This window comes from Daucus carota, chromosome 1 (genome assembly GCF_001625215.2).
Source record: "Daucus carota subsp. sativus chromosome 1, DH1 v3.0, whole genome shotgun sequence".
In the NCBI taxonomy this organism is placed as follows: Eukaryota; Viridiplantae; Streptophyta; class Magnoliopsida; order Apiales; family Apiaceae; genus Daucus; species Daucus carota.
In genome coordinates, this window is record NC_030381.2 from 3,452,737 (window position 1) to 3,469,665 (window position 16,929).

At 34.9% G+C, this 16,929-nt stretch overlaps 2 protein-coding genes across 3 annotated transcripts; one reads left to right on the plus strand and one right to left on the minus strand.

Moving 5' to 3' along the window:
* Positions 1 to 1,077: 1,077 nt before the first annotated feature.
* LOC108208138 (small GTPase LIP1) lies at positions 1,078 to 11,748 on the minus strand. Of its 2 annotated transcripts, XM_017378633.2 has the most exons (9): positions 11,590 to 11,748; positions 9,028 to 9,114; positions 8,443 to 8,555; positions 5,289 to 5,380; positions 5,074 to 5,215; positions 4,682 to 4,986; positions 3,877 to 3,930; positions 3,669 to 3,793; positions 1,078 to 1,601 (listed from the first exon to the last, which is right to left on the minus strand). In XM_017378633.2, the coding sequence occupies exons 3-9, from the start codon at positions 8,531 to 8,533 to the stop codon at positions 1,415 to 1,417; spliced, it is 996 nt and encodes a 331-aa protein (XP_017234122.1). In that variant the 5' UTR covers positions 8,534 to 8,555; positions 9,028 to 9,114; positions 11,590 to 11,748; the 3' UTR covers positions 1,078 to 1,414. The 2 variants fall into 2 exon arrangements, with proteins under 2 accessions (XP_017234122.1, XP_017234129.1); XM_017378640.2 differs by lacking the exon at positions 3,877 to 3,930.
* Positions 11,749 to 12,287: 539 nt separating this feature from the next.
* Positions 12,288 to 14,906, plus strand: LOC108204689 (pentatricopeptide repeat-containing protein At4g37170-like). The gene has a single exon (XM_017374252.2). The coding sequence runs from the start codon at positions 12,323 to 12,325 to the stop codon at positions 14,381 to 14,383; it is 2,061 nt and encodes a 686-aa protein (XP_017229741.2). The 5' UTR covers positions 12,288 to 12,322; the 3' UTR covers positions 14,384 to 14,906.
* The last annotated feature ends 2,023 nt before the right edge of the window (positions 14,907 to 16,929 follow it).

Consider the following 16,929-nt stretch of genomic DNA (forward strand, 5'->3'; position numbering starts at 1 on the left):
GAAACAAGAACCAAGTGCATACCAAATAAGTACTCTCTCTATCCCACTCATTTCTTAACATTTCTTTTTTATTGCTTGACATGCTTGACACGCACTTTAATGCACCTATAAAATATAGTTCTATAACTTTTTTTAAAAGTCCGTGTCACGCCCCCGTCCCCCAGTGTTAAGAATTGAGAGGGACGAAGGGAGTAGCATTTAGTGTACCTCAGGCACAAACTGCACTTGATGCACCCCGTCCCCCAGTGTTAAGAATTGAGAGGGACGAAGGGAGTAGCATTTAGTGTACCTCAGGCACAAACTGCACTTGATGCACCTGAACTGTTAATTGAGCATATTGTGTTACTAAAATATAAGAAGTTGTACACTTTGTGCACTCAATTGATAGTTGAGGTACATTATACGCAGTTTTCACGAAAAGTTGTACACGTCATGTACTCAATTGATAGTTGAGGTACTCTAAGTACAGTTTTCACATATAATTTACGGATTGCCTTTCTAAATCTCGAGAAAAGAGTTCACGCCCTAGATTCAGCCAATAGCTTAAGATAAAAAGCACTAGGTTTATGCTTTTTTCCTGTACATTTTGCGTTTTCAATTTACATTATCTCTGAAGTTTGTATGTTCTTAGCATATGTGACTTAAAAAACAAAAAGAAATACAACCCTACATTTGTAATGTTACAAAATTTGATCCGGCAATTTTCGATAATGCCACTTTCTATATACTCGGTAGGGTGAAGTTTTGTAACTGATGAGAAACTGGAGATTTCAGTTTCAGGCCGAAGGTTTAAGAAGAGGCGGACGAAGAGAAGTCGAAATAATGGATGAAAGAGGCGGGAAATAAGACTTCTGGATCGAGTAAATCAACAGTTGAAAAATCTGCTAAATAGGCAGCAATGAAGAAAGAACAAAGAAACTATCAACGGGCTAAATTATAGACATCATTTTTTTTGCTACCAGACAACTGCAATTCACAATTATGCACCTGCCCTCAAACAATATAAGCGATTTTCATCAATCCCACATATTAACAATATTCAAACCTCAAATGAAAGTGAATTGCGATACACGGGAATAAGAATTAACTAAACAATATATAGCTTTGGTTCAAGAATACACAATGGCTTCCTTGATCAGCTAATTTCACTAATACTTGCCCAAAAAAAAAAACCTAGCTACAGTAACTTGTAGCTTTTATACAAGTTATTGTCAGATTTTATGTTCTTTTCAAAAGACGTTTAGGTTAGACAGGTGAGAGATGCAAAAAACTTAATCACCTCTCTGACCAGTGGCAAGTAAAAGAATGAAGGTATCGCTTTACAGATGTCATAATATATATTTTTATTAGAAACTCAAATTTGCCTCAGCCTCACTATTACTGGCGTATTATTTCAAATGAGGGAAAGCAATCATCAGACGTTAATATCTGTACGCTTAGATCTAGCAACAGTATTATACTCATTGGCACTCGTAGCTGCAAATCTTGGGATGCTTGTGTACTTGATGTCAGGTGTTGACATGGGCTGCTGAGGACAAAGCGTAGGCGGAGGTGTAAGATTTCGCTGTGCTGGAAGTGGTGGAAGTACATTGTATGGGAGACTGCAATTTGCAAAAAGAACTCAATAAGATATTTGCAAGTGGCCAAACAAACACGACCATAATATATACTTCAAATACAGAAATTTGCAAAAACAAATCATAACAATTACTAATTTATTATGTATTGCATAAAGAATTCTCATCTTTTTTATAATGAAAATTGTAGAGCTTATATCACTAATACAAGTTCAATGCAATTTCTAGCTCATTATAATATTAACTCGACAACCCTGATAAAATGCACAAGATGTATTCAAAGAAGTCATTAATTGAAATCCTGTTCACCTGCAACTTTCACAAAGTCAAAATTCTGTGATTTTCCAGCAGGGTAGTATATAGCTGGACCAGTGAGCTATTATGCTTTCTTCAAGAAAAGACCACAAGACCACTAAAATCCGAACCATTCCAAGGACTCCATTTAAGTAACTGTGACTGTAGAGTAACTATCACAGCGGCATGGGCACACAAACACAAACATATGATATTGTGTGAGCTGTTTGTGGCCATGTTGGAACTCAATCAAGTAAATGTGACTGTAGAGTAACTATCACAGCGGCATGGGCACACAAACACAAACATATGATATTGTGTGAGTTGTTTGTGCCTTTGTGGCCATGTTGGAACTGATAGCACTGTGGTTGGGTAAATAGTACGATGTACGGCTAACCATGCTAAAATTTATTCTAATTGATACACATTATTATTCCGATTTGATTTAAACACAGGACAAAGTCCTAATTGTTTTAATAAACTGTTTTAACAGGACTAATTATTATAATAATCTATCCCAATTAAAAAAGATATTACTATTTTAATTTAAACACGTCTATTGGAAAAAACAAACAAAATATTAATTAACAAATAATAAGAGAAAAATATTAAAACCAACATGTGCATCACATGGGATATAAGAGCATCTCGGTGTTAGCTGAAATGGTTGGCTAAATTAATATAAAATTACTGAATATGTAAAATTTGTTGTACCTGTAAAGCCTTGTGTTCTGATCGTATTGGCTATAATGGTTGGCTATATTTCAATAAGTATGTTTTTATTATATCAAGTTATTATAAATAAAACATATTATTTTTAATATTATAAGAGATGATGTGTAATCTTGCTACAGGTCTCTAGAGATCTGACAAACATAGCCAACATAAAACACTGGCTAAAGTTTTAGCCAATGGAAATGTTCCATTGGAGTTGATAATTTTTTACATAGCCTCTATAATTCTTATTTATGGTATTTTTGAACTACTTTTAGCTAAGAGTTTTGTATGGTTAAGATGCTATAAGCTAGTATACATAATAGAGGTTCAAAATGAAAAACACATATACAAATATACTACTTTCTAAGCACATGCCTTTCATGAGAACAAAGTGCGCAAATATGAGAAGTTATTTATAAAGAAACGGTTTCTTTTAATGGAAATATTACATAAAAATGGGATTGATAAGTTGTCACGTGCCCACGGGTACAAGCATGTCGATCTATGTGAGACACAAATCAGATTATTCAAGTCTATAGTTGTAATGCTGAACTTCTACACATCATAATCTTAAAGAACAAAACTACCCGTCTTTTCATACTAGGTAAATTACTCTCACTCGTGCACCTAAGTCCAACCTTGTTTAATGTATACAAATAAGTATGCTACTTTCTCATGTGGCGCTCGATCATCAACTATTATAGACAACAATGGTCTAGGGTCCTCAATCTCACAAATGCAAGCCAACAACTTAAGCCGTTCCTTAAATTTTAAAATCAAAAACAACAATTATTCATGTTGTTTCCGTATCTTACAAAGTAAGGATAGGTTGTCAAAAAAATCTACTTCAAGGAATACATAAGTGTGTGATATGTATCACTAATGACAAGCAATATATCAATGCAGCCATGTTTTTCCAAGGGTTGTTGCATCAAAATTTCACATGTTTTATAATGCAAATCTGACATTTGATATGCCCTTACTTCGGTGGTAAAGTAGGATTTGCTCACAGACAAAATTTAATTCAAGCACCTGGAACATTTGCAAAAACAGAATCTGCAAAAATTCAAAAATTCCTACCTTGTGCTTTTATACAAATGATCTTCGTCACTCAAATTCTCTCCGGACTGTGATGAGCTCCTTACTGGGGTAACCCATGGGCTTGCTGCAGGAAGTTCATCAGCAAAGTATCTCCTCCTGATCAACTGAAAGAAAAAGTTATTGAACTTTATATTATAGCCTCATCTAAGCATTAACAACTCATGACACATACAACAGGAAAACAGACCATTCGGAAAAACTTCATCACGGCTTCCTTGTCATACCGCGCTCCCTTGGCAGCCTATTATGTTTGTTTGAACGGTTCAGGATACTTAGACAAATTATAACCAAATTGTATAAACAAGTGAAAAGACGTTATCAGTAACACACTAACACCTAACTCGGCGTGTAACATGGATTCCCCTTCTCAATATACATGCACAATTGCACACATCGACAGAGCAAAATCCATTTCCTAGCCAATGTTATAGCATCTACCATTACATTAAACAAAAAATAGTATGCAATAGAGATCTGGAGACAAAATAAAAAAGAACTAAGTGTGGCACTGTCTCTATAGTTTTAGTTACCATCTTTCTCAAATGATGGTTGTGTAATTGTGTTGCTCTTCAAACAAACAGATTAGATAGAAATTTGAATATGCGTGATTCTTGATGCATTCCCTTTGGGGCACACAATCACATTAGCAACTGGTACCCATTCTATAATTGTAAAAGCTTAGGGAAACTTTCAGATCAAAAAATCTTATTGCAGCAACTTGGCATCTGGAGCATATAAACTCCATTACTAAGTCAACTTCTGTATCTATTAGTTCATGAATACTACCTAGATATCAAACAATATACATACAAGTCTTTGCAGAAATATATATCATATTTGTGAATAACGATGCACTATTAATTGTTTTGACTTATAGAGCACATGTTTTGGATATAGAAACCCTGACCAACATAGGTTTATGATCAGTAGGCTTTTACTATCTAATTTCTTTCTTAATTCCATAAAAATTTACAGCTTTAGTCAAATCTTACCGCTACAAGGCCTCCACCACCAGGAAAACTATCAGTCACAGGAAGTTCATCACCTGATGAAAGCAAACCCTGTTTCTCCACCCACTGCATAGCAACATCTACAAGATTGCCACTGCTTCCTCTTGAACCTTCTTTAGCAGCAATATCTGCTTTGTTACCAATCACAATGTACGGGACAGGAAGGCCACCTGGACCTCCAGACCCTAGGGGAGCTGAAAACGTACCATTTGCTGCAACTTCAACCGCCCACTTCTGCAGACTTGTTTTTGTCCTTCTCTGAGAGAGATCATGGACAAAAATAACGCCTGCCATTATATCAGCATAGTTTTTAAAATATAATCAGGCTCCAAAAGTTTCAAGAAACTGCTAGAGCGTTATGATACATCTCTTACCATTAATTTGTGTATAGAAAAGAGAACGGCAGTCTTTGTATCTCTCATGTCCAGACACATCCCAAAGTTCAACAAAAAAATCTCTCTCTGCATCACCGTTAATGCTATTGGAAGATCCACCAGCAGTTCCATACGTGGTATGCTGAATATCAATAAAATAAGAATCCAGTGAAAGTTAGATGAGAGTAAGTTTACACCAATAAGAAATGACTTACTTTCACACCAACAGTACAGCCAACTGTTTGAGTAGGACGTGCACAGGAAGAACCTTTCAGAATTAGATGAACAAGAGATGTTTTTCCCACACCTACAAAAACACAAGGACTAGCAATGAGGACAAATAATCTAATATACAAAAGCAACTCCATGGACTGTTTTTGAAGTCATAAAACATTTTAATTATAATTTTCATTTACTGTCAGGAACTCCAGGTCCTGGCAATGTATATCTTTTATTGTTGGTGTTTTGTAGTGTTTAGGAGAGAACTAGCAGAATAAAAAGAGAACAAAAGATCTATAGCAGATATATAGGTAGACTCAGAGAGATACAGAGAAAGAAAAGAAAGAACTAGACACATAAAGGAGAAGTAGAGAGAGAAAGACAAGTTATATTTAGAGACTGCACTAGCTAGTAACAACTTCCTGAGAGAACAATACTCAACTAATATTGCTATTACTTGGTAGTCACGCTACAATTAACAAGTAATACTGCTTTTATAGGCCAGTAACAGTTACATTGCACAGTTCAATGACACTGAAGAGGTTGGCACAGCCAAAATCAATCTTCCCCGCTGAAGAAGTAGGCATTGCACACTAGTACCTCTTTACAGTTGACACTACCAATATGAAACTAAAGGTGCTGAGTGTTTCTTTTATAAGCTCGGTCAACCGGATTCTCCATTTTTTTCCTTACACACATGTCCATTGAACATGACATGAGTATGGGCAAGGGATCTAAGTCAGATCCTTTTTATTAAGAACAGCACACTTAACATTGTAGCATTCTGGTTCAAAAGGAACATAAAATCAAGAGGATATAACATTTAGGATTTAGACTATAATGTCATGTCAAAAAAATTTATTTGCAGGTTCAATCATAGCCATAAACAAGAATTGCAGCTGGAAAGTGTTGGCATTAATTTGGTCAAAGTAATTTTTGTGTCTATGAATTATTTTAAGCTCTTCATGATGTTGTTGCTATCTCTATAAATTGTGTTTATAAATTTTGCTATAACACGGACAAGGTTTTAATGCGAGAAATTGCTCTTTATTTGAGATTTTGCTTCTTGATTAATAATCCATTGGCGATTTGATTAAAAACAAAAAGAATGACGCTGAGCAGAGATTTAAAGAACCAATGAATAATTTCCTTTTTTTATAATACCATCAGTATTTAGGATTACGGTTATATATTAAATATTATTTATCACATAATTAACATGTATTAATGAGTGGATACTGATCAGGATTTCTTCCTGATTAACATGAGTGGTTTTTTGTTTGAACTCATACAATATGTATTGAACTGTTAATCTTAAGAATAACTATAATATAATGTTGTCTTGTGTTTAATTGGGGTGATTAATCTGGAAGGAATGGAATGAAATTTGAACTATGTTATGGACAAACGTTTAAAAATTCATTCCTTCCTCCATTCCATTCCTTACACCCTACACTAAATATCACACCCTAAATTTAGAACATATTGTGACTCGTTTCACTGAAACAACAACCAATTAGAACATATTGTGCTAAGATGATAATATTCATCATGTCTTGCACTGAATTTCTAGCAATCTGTTAATCAGATCAAACATAAAATTGTTTTTCTGAGGTACTAATATTTATCATCATCCATCTTTACATTTTTTATGCTCCCTCTTATATGCTGCTTACTCTGCTCCCAAATGCATTAAATTATTGTAGAAACTGATATTCTTAAAGATATTTTACAGGCTGCAGGTAGTAGTAGTAGTAGTAGTAACTCAAACTCAACAAATAAACCTGCCAACTTCCTGATAGTCATAGACCTTTAAAACATCAACTACCCTAGCTAATGGTTTTGTGATCCAAAAAGAGGACACATCACTATCGATTTTTGTGCTCCAAATGTTAAGAAATTAAAGAGGGACTATATTTGCACAAATCTAAGCAATTTAGTGGGACCACATACGTTTGTGATTAAGAGCAATACTCTTGTTTCTTTAAACATCAAAACAATGAGATTGCCATATAGCTCCAATTTATGTATTCATTTGAAATGCTCCCTCCATTCCTGGAAAAGAGTCCGATTTTCCAATTAGTGCACATTAAACTTCATTTTAATATTATAATATACCCATAATGGTACCAGTTCTATAGTAATTTTGTTGACATGATAGCGAACTCATCACAGGAAACTTGAAGAGATGTCATCATTTATATTGCCAAAATTTGAAAGTTGGCATGTTTTACAAAACCAAAACTACTATGATGTATTATATCATACTAGCTTAAAGCCTGTGCAAAACACGGGATAATGATTTTATTATTTTTATTTTTTATTAATATATTTTTTAAATATTTTTAGAAATAGAATACAATGTAATGGTCATGATTTTACATTTATTTTATATCTTTAAAGTTTATATTGTAAAATTTGTAATTTAATATTATATTTGTAGGAATTGAACCTAGACATTTTTACGAATTTCTTTTAGTATTCTATCTAACGGTTACCATACCAAACTACAAACTATACCTATGTTCGGTTATTATAGTCTAGTATTTGTACAAGTAATTTGTTTCGAGATAGCAAATATGATACTTGATATGCCTAGAAAAGAGTTACTTCATAGTTATACTGACGATCATGGCACCATGCTTAAATCTGATAAGTGTACATCTTCCAACTTCTGAAAAATGCTACATATTATAGTATTACTCAACTATAGAATATGCACCTGTATCCATTTCAAGTTGTTGGAATCCCTTCAATCAGGTAACTCAAATGGTTTATCACAAGGGCTTTAAAAGTTTTTATCGCCTTAAGCTCAGGTTTTCTATTCAGATCTAACTGTAATGGGCTGCACCCAGCTGTGTATCACATATGTACAGTAGTATATATACATTTCTAGACCTAACCTAGCCGCACACTTTAATCTAAAATGCTAAGATAAATAGAACTTCCTCTACTCCGCCTTGTGGATGCAGCAACTGCATTGTTAGTAAACCACATTATACCCGTGTGTACATTGTTTGTTGGTTTACTTTTCTTTCTCACATTGTATTGTCAACAGTATAAAACTTAACCAAACTGAAAATAAACGCACAAAACTAAACGCAACTTTAAAGCAAGTGATAAAGACACTTCAATGAAAAAGAAATATACCCGAGTCGCCTACAACAAGCACTCGAACCTGTCCGCAAGGTGGCCCGCCATTCTGCTCTTTAATCTCCCTTTCACTCCCCCTCCAAAACATGACTAGTTATTGAATACCTTAGCTACAATCACCAAATTATATGCTTTAAAAAAAAAAAAAGATCACTCTGGCAAAAAAAAAGAAAAAAGAAAAAGAAATAAGATCACCACCACTTGATAATATACCTTGTCACAAGTACAAGTGATGAATCAACTCCCACTAAACAGAATCAAATAAAACCACATAATCCCTAAATGGTCACCAGGAGATCGATTCAAAATAAATAATATCCAACTGGGTCACCTCACAAGAAAACCCCAGCACCAAAAAATTGATACAAAACACTAATACCCAATTTTTACACAGATCTGATAAAAAATATTTAACCAGCTCGCCTCAAAATCAAAATTTTGACAGTGTATTGAAATGAAAACAACAAGTTAATCTGATGTTTGTGGTAAAAATAATAAGATTGGGAACAAATCAGTTGCTGAATTTGATTATTGTAAAGACATCAAGTAAAAGATCCTGGACTATAGCAGAATAGCAATTACCTGGAGTGGAATAGACAACTGTTCAATGGGCTTCTTATGTCTGCTTTCTGCTCGATTTTACTGCTGGTGTTCAAATAGCAGTTGAGCCTGTTCAACAAAGATATAATCGCAATCATCAATACATGGGACGTGCAAACAACGCTTCTAGGAATGTTAAATGTATAAAACCAATACAACCCATTTGCTCTACCTCTACGACATATTTAAGCACATAGTAATTTCAACTCCATATAAGCAGAAACATCTTAAATTAAGATTATACAATACCTCTACGACATATTTAAGCACATAGTAATTTCAACTCCATATAAGCAGAAACATCTTAAATTAAGATTATACAATTATTTCTTTAATATTGTACTAAATCAATCCTCTGCTGAGTCATGGTTTCATGAATCAGAAGCAACAACTCCATTGTTGCCTCCTAAGCATTTTGGTGTTTTCAAGCTCTGCTACTCAGGCTGTGTTGCTGCGCCACAGCCGCTTGCTCTTATCACTTCCAAAGTGAGTCACGCTCTAATTCTTTTTTATCTTATTACTTAAACTCGTCCCATGGAATGTTACATCTTTCTGTGGACACAAATCAGTTGTTTTAAGCTAGGCACCTGAGTGCTTTGCACTCACTTGGGCAACCACCATATATCTGCTATGATTTAAAAATGTCAACTTCTTTTGTTTGCTCCTCCTTACTTGTTAGAATGAATTTTCCTCTAATTTTGGTGCTTGATATTCCTCAAAACAGTGAGCAAACAACTACACTAGTTGCAACATTGAATGGTACAATTCATGTAGTGGACCCCAAGTCCAAAAAAGTACTATGTTCTCAGGTAACAGACTAACAGGGGCGCTACTTTTTACTTCATATCACACCCCCTCTCGAGTGTCGATCATAATGAATCTGGACCTTGACCTCTTTACTACGTGGATTGTGTACATGACTGGATGTTGTATGCGCACACTAAGCTTCACAAAATGGGATGTTCTTTCCTCTTACTTCTGCCACTCAACTGCCTTTTCTTTATTATGGTCAGACCCCAGGGCAGAACCTCAACATTTTAAACACATAAACCTATCACAGTATCAACTATGCACCATTCATAGGATTATTACTTTGTTTGAATTCATATTCCCACCCTAGACTAATCTAAGTTTGTGCAGAACCAACTAAAACAAGTTTCAAGTGCTACACTCTAATAAGATTGATATGTGACCTGAGTTGTAACAGTTTAACATTAGTCCAAGACCCAACCCAACATTAGCTTATAATCATCTCATCACACACAATTCACGGACTCAAAATATCATTGACATAATGAGGAAGTAATATAATTAACTAGATGCAAATAATCAATAAAGTGTTTAGATGTAAATGCATGTGTTTGAGTACAGAGTAATTAGAATTTTAAATGTGTGCATTTCAACATCTACTCTACAACCCATTAGAGCATTTCAACATCTACTCTACAACCCATTAGAGCATCTCCAATGGGCTCCTCAAACAAGCTCTAAACTTTAAATTTAAAGAGCATGTGAAAAAATAGTGCTCCAATGGACTCCTAGGGCTCCTAGTGGCTATTTAAAAAATGATTCTCATCTCTCTCCTCTCTTTTAAAGAGTATTATTATTGAATATAATATTCACTTCCCTCCAATTCTATTCACTTCTGTCTCCGGCCTTTCTTCCAAATAATAATAAAATATAAATAGAGAGCAAGTATAAAAAGTAGGATTGGAGTTGTCACGACATGTATCAACTTGTTAGAGCCATATATGATATTATTTTTTAAAAAATGATTTAGGAGCCCCATTGGAGATGCTCTCTTCAAACAAACTCTTAACTTTAAATTTAAAAAGATGTGAAAATATAGTGCTCCAATAGGTTCCTAGTGGCTCTTTAAAAATTTAAGACATTCTCTCTCCTCTCTTTTAATCTTTATGTGGGTGCTCTTAATTTATTATCATTGAATATAATATTCACTTCACTCCAATTCTATTTAATTCTCTATCCAATTTTTCTTTCACATAATAATAAAATATGAACAGATAGCAAGTATAAATAGTAGGGTTAGAGTTGTCACGATATTGAACATATTAACTTACTATGAGCCATATATTATATTATTATTTAAAGGATGATTCAGGAGTCCCATTGAAGATGCTCTTAGACCTGTAAAATTTACTCCAGGAACAGTGTGTATTGAATAGGGGAGAAAACACGGAAACTACGACAACTGAAATTAAATCATCCAGCCAATATAAAACGAGATATAGACACTCAGGAACCTTGGCACTTGTTATCGCTATCTGCAGATCATGACAATCATAATACATAGATATGATACTGTCAGACAAACAAAGCAACGGGCTACAAATATTAGTTAAGACAAGGGCATACAATAGTCTAGTTTACATTATTTGGCTTCTCAGAGACATTTTGTCAAACAGGTTGGGACAGTGATCACTCAAACAATACGTTACAGTAATTCACAAACCAATTTACATGTGTATGCGGGTGTGTGTGAGAGAAGGGAGAGAGAGAGAGAGGGAGAGGAGAGAAACTCACATATCTCATTTGCAGTTCGATCAGCTGTGAGATGAGCAAAATGCTGCGTAGCCCATAAACTTCCCCCAAATATTTTTCCCTGAATCGTAATCGTCAATATTTCGTCGGTCTCAATCGTATTGATGATAATAAATTCTTTACGTCACATTACGTAAATCATCAAATTTTTTTTTTTTTTGAAATACGTAAATCATCAAATTTAAAATAGAACAATTATGATAAATAATATTAATTACAAAACGTCCGTTTATAAAAAAAAACATCAATACTTGAACATGTTTATAAAATTACCATGTTCTGTATCTAAAATAATTTTTAACAATTATTCTTGTAATTAAATATTTATTTTTCCAAATTTAGATTTTAATATACAAAATGTATATTTTAAATAAAAATTATGATAAATTTTGTGAAATATATATTTTCTATGATATTTTTCATTAAACCTAACCATAATATTACTCCCTTGTCAATTTAACTGAAATTTATATATCTTAAATAATTAAAAAAAAACATATTATTAGAAGTTACATTTATCCTACTTTAAAATTTATTTTTCAAAAAATAATTACTAATTATTAATTAAATTTTGGTCAATTTAATAACTTTTTCCAAAAATAATTTGTTATACCTGATAATTTTCTAGAAAATGTGATTTCCATTCACAGAAATATAAAATCGAAAATATATACTACTACCTGGCTAATTCTGACTTGGGACAAAACAACTAAACATGAGAGCTGCTGTTTCAAATTGGCGCCAAAAAACATTAAACTTGTCTTGTGCTCAAACTCATCATCTAGCTGCTTCTGCTGATCAAACAACTCCCAAGACATTCTTCAACTGCGATTCCCATGTTAAACACTTGTGTAATGACAGGAAATTCTCGGAAGCCATTCACATTTTGTGTAAAAACAAGCGATTATCCGAAGCAATTGAGCTGTTAAGCCGTATTGATCGGCCTTCTCCGGCGATATATTCGACTCTCTTGCAGCTCTGTATACAGCAGAGAGCGGTTGATTTGGGTAAAAAAGTGCATGATCATGCGGAGAATAATGTGGGTTTTAGAGCTGGGATTGTGATATGTAATCGTTTGTTGGATTTGTATTGTAAATGTGGGTGTGTTGGGGATGCGCGGAAGGTGTTTGATGAAATGTCTGAGAGAGATGTGTGTTCTTGGAATATAATGGTATCTGGGTATGTGAAAGCGGGGGATTTGGGGGGTGCTAGGGGGTTGTTTGATGAAATGCCGGAGAGGGATTATTTTTCATGGAATGCGATGGTTTCGGGGTATGTGAGGTATGATCAGGCGGGTGAGGGGTTGAAGTTGTTTAGGGTGATGGAGAAGAATGGGGATTTGGGGAGTAGTAAGTTTGTGGTTTCGAGTGCTCTTTCGGCTTGTTCTGCTGCGAGATGTTTGCGTTCTGGGAAGGAGATTCATGGGCATATAGTGAGGACGGGGTTGGATTCTGATGAAGTGGTGTGGAGTTCGTTGTCCGATATGTATGGGAAATGTGGTAGTATAGATGATGCAAGGCATATATTTGACAAATCTTTGAATAGAGATGTTGTTTCGTGGACAGCAATGATTGATAGGTACTTTGAGGATGGAAGGAAGGAAGAGGGGTTTAAATTATTTATGGAGTTGTTAAGTTCGGGGATTAGACCAAATGAGTTTACTTTTGCTGGGGTTTTAAATGCTTGTACAAGTCAATCTGCAGAATATCTGGGGAAACAAGTTCATGGCCATATGATTCGGATTGGGTGTGATCCGTCATCATTTGCAACTAGCACACTGGTCCACATGTATTCCAAGTTGGGAAACATGGAGAATGCTTATAGGGTTTTCAAAGACATACTGGAGCCTGACCTGGTTTCATGGACTTCTTTAATCAATGGATATGCTCAGAATGGTCAACCTCATGAAGCTCTTCGGTTATTCGAGTTGCTTCTTAAGTCTGGTAATAAACCCGATCACGTTACTTTCATTGGAGTTCTCTCTGCTTGCACCCATGCTGGTCTAGTTGACAGAGGGCTAGAGTATTTCCACTCAATAAAAGAGAAACATGGTTTAAAATACACTGCAGATCACTATGCTTGTGTTGTTGATCTCCTGGGTCGTTCTGGCAGATTTAAAGAGGCTGAAGATATCATTGTAAGCATGCCCATGAAACCAGATAAGTTTCTTTGGGCTTCCTTGCTTGGTGGTTGCAGAATTCATGGAAATATAGAATTGGCAAAACGAGCAGCTGAAGCGTTATTTCAGATTGAACCTGATAATCCAGCTACTTATGTTACTCTTGCAAATATTTATGCCACTGCTGGTAAATGGGATGAAGTGGCAAAACTCAGAAAGGTTATGAATGACAAAGGAGTTGTCAAGAAACCAGGTATTAGTTGGACAGAGATCAAAGGAAAAGTCCACACTTTCATGGTGGGAGATAAATCCCACCCATATTCTACTAAAATATACGACTATCTGTCAGAACTGTTCAGAAGAATGAAGGAAGAAGGGTATAATCCCGAGACAGACTATGTGCTGCATGATGTAGAAGACGAACAAAAGGAGCAAAATATATTCTACCATAGTGAGAAGCTCGCAGTTGCATTTGGAATTATTGCTACTCCACAGGGAACCACAATTAAAGTTTTTAAGAACTTAAGAACTTGTGTTGATTGCCATACCTCATTCAAATATATCTCCAAAATTGTTAAGAGAAAAATAATAGTAAGGGATTCAACCCGATTCCATTGTTTTGAGGGAGGAAGCTGTTCTTGCAAAGACTATTGGTGATTTAGGATATATTAACTTTGAAAGTTATTGGATGATTGTTGGTTGAAGTGAGCTATGAACTTATGGGACCTATGGTTTGAACTGTTTGTTGTTTTGTGGTTACATTCGTTCTCTTTTACTTCCTCAAACTTTCAGTTCCTCATTCGTATTAAAAAGTTAATATCATTTATCTCTTCATCGTCTTTGGAGAGTTCTTCTATAGAGTTTGGCCACGGGCAGCACCATCAAGTAGTTCATGCATGAGTTAATCTCAGAGTTTTTCACTGTGAGATCAACCTATCCCCACAGCTGGTTCCTCGAGCAGAATTCTATACAGTTACTGATAGTATACAGGAGTAGTACAAGCAGATTAATTATTGTAGAAACATTTCTTTATAGAATTGATGGTGGCGAAACTATAGACTGCTTCAAGAAACTCTGTAGGTGTATGTCATCAAAAGTTTGAATTGTGTTCTGAGGCCTGTACATTAGTAATTGTTTATCACTCTCGCATTTACTTTTTATACAAAATTTTGTTTTTTTACTTTAATTTACTTGCTGAGAGATAAAATGATAGTGATTTGAGATATGCGCCCCCCCCCCCCCCCCCCCCCCCCCCCCAATTTCTTGTTGAGTATGAATGTTGCATGCATTGAGTTCGGTAAAACAGTGGATTTTGGTCCTTTTGGACTTTTATCAGTTTTCTTGCTCCAAGGATGAAGTGTAATGGGGTTTGGAGTTAAGAATGATGCAGCCTTCACAAGGGTTAGACCTCTTTTGTCTCTACTTGTATGTTTGTAGACTCTGCATTTCAATTTGCATCTGTACTGTGTCACCTATATGTGAACTTCTGCATAAATTTCCCGTACCTAGAGTTACTGATATATGAATTACCAAGAGAACATGAGTGGTCTACTCTTCTTGCATGCCTACTTACTGTTCGAGGTCCAATGTCTAAATCACTTCTGTAAAGACCGGCTGAGCATTCGAACATCGTATTCCCAGCCACTGCAACTACTGCCCTAGGTGGAAATCAATGTTATGCTCTCATTGGACTTGTAGACTTGTAGTGACAGTTTATATGTGCTTAATGAAAGATGGGAAGCTCAGTAATTTTGCTTGTCCATGTATACTTTTGTGAAGCCCGTATTGTTTCTTAGACCCGTTGCACACAACTATAGGACCCTAAGCCCGAACCAATACCAGACTTGATGTTTTCGAGTTTTCTTCGGATCGGGCCGGACTGGACCATTTTCAGACTTTTAAATTTTTACACAAACGGTACAAATAAGCTGACTTATAAGTCTAGAAGCTGAGTTTAAAAGCTCAGCCGAACACCCTCATAATAAACGACTTATTTCCGTCTCTCTTATTTGCAGTTGAAAGGTTCTTCTATTGAGTTGAGCCAATAAAAATGTCAGGTCCGGTGGTTTTAAATATGTTGGATAACACTCTGAGGTCATCCTCTTATTTCCTACGTAGTCTAGGAAAATTGCTTGCAGTGAGTTCAGTAGAGCAATGGTTTTTTAATTATTGTACAGAACAGTTATTGATCTCTGGGCCTAACGAAATTACTCAAACAATTACATGCTGTTTACAAATAAAAATTCAAAGAATGAAAGAGTCCTAAATATAGCATGTTTATTCCATGTTCAGTATATCAGATGGCTGATATATTTCCTAACCCTACGTCCGTACCAGATTCTTTAAATGACAATGACAAATGGAAGGATGTGTTGCGAAAAATCCAAAATGTTGAGACTTTGAGAATTTTCAGAGATATTAGAATTTCTTGAGGGTCACTGCATGGGGCATGCTTCTTAAAATTGAAGATCATCCTTATGTTCATGTATATATGGTATAACCGTGTAAATTATTGTGTTTTTTCGGTCACAAACTACAAACCTTAATATAAAATCTAATTCAATGCCCTCTAAAATTCATCACACACAAGTAATATACACCCTCACACACAAAGTTTCCTCTAATTTGAATTTTTCTCTCAATCGGTAATTTTTTTTTTGAAATCTTTCTTCATTTTGTTTTTTACATTTTCCAATGATCAATTTGCATACTATATGTGCTAAATTTCGATAATTTAGAAAAATTTTATTTTAGTAACCGTCTATGAATGACTATATTTGTCGAACCTATACAAATCAGTAAGAAATCTGTAAAGAATATTGCACATCATTTATTACCATATTGAACTGATATTTTCATTTTAACAACCCAAAACATTAATAACATACTATTTTTAAATTATAGCCAACCAATATAGTGTCTTGCCGGTTCAATAAATTTTATATAATGTCTTGTAGGTCTAATTTAGCCGGCGATTATAGCCACTCCAAAGATGCTCTTAGAGCAAGTCCAACAGCTGCCCTATTTAGTGTCCTAAGTCATAATATAAGATATTTGATGAAAAAACTTGATCCAACAATGTCCTAGTAATACCTTAGAGCAACCCCAATGCAAGCTCTCCTTACTCATATTTTGTCTAGGTGGACAAGATTTAGGGGTTAGGATAAAAAATCAGTCCTCCAACGCAACTCCCTATCCCTTAA

Bases quoted from the DNA above. Each gene is read 5' to 3' on its own strand.
- LOC108208138 (XM_017378633.2), bottom strand. From the start codon at position 8,533: ATGTTTTGGAGGGGGAGTGAAAGGGAGATTAAAGAGCAGAATGGCGGG. The intron at 5,216-5,288 runs GTAAGTCATTTC...ATTGATATTCAG, and splicing joins GCTGTACTGTTGGTGTGAAA to CATACCACGTATGGAACTGC. The intron at 3,931-4,681 runs GTAAGATTTGAC...CAAACATAATAG, and splicing joins GTGGTGGAGGCCTTGTAGCG to GCTGCCAAGGGAGCGCGGTA.
- LOC108204689 (XM_017374252.2), top strand. From the start codon at position 12,323: ATGAGAGCTGCTGTTTCAAATTGGCGCCAAAAAACATTAAACTTGTCT.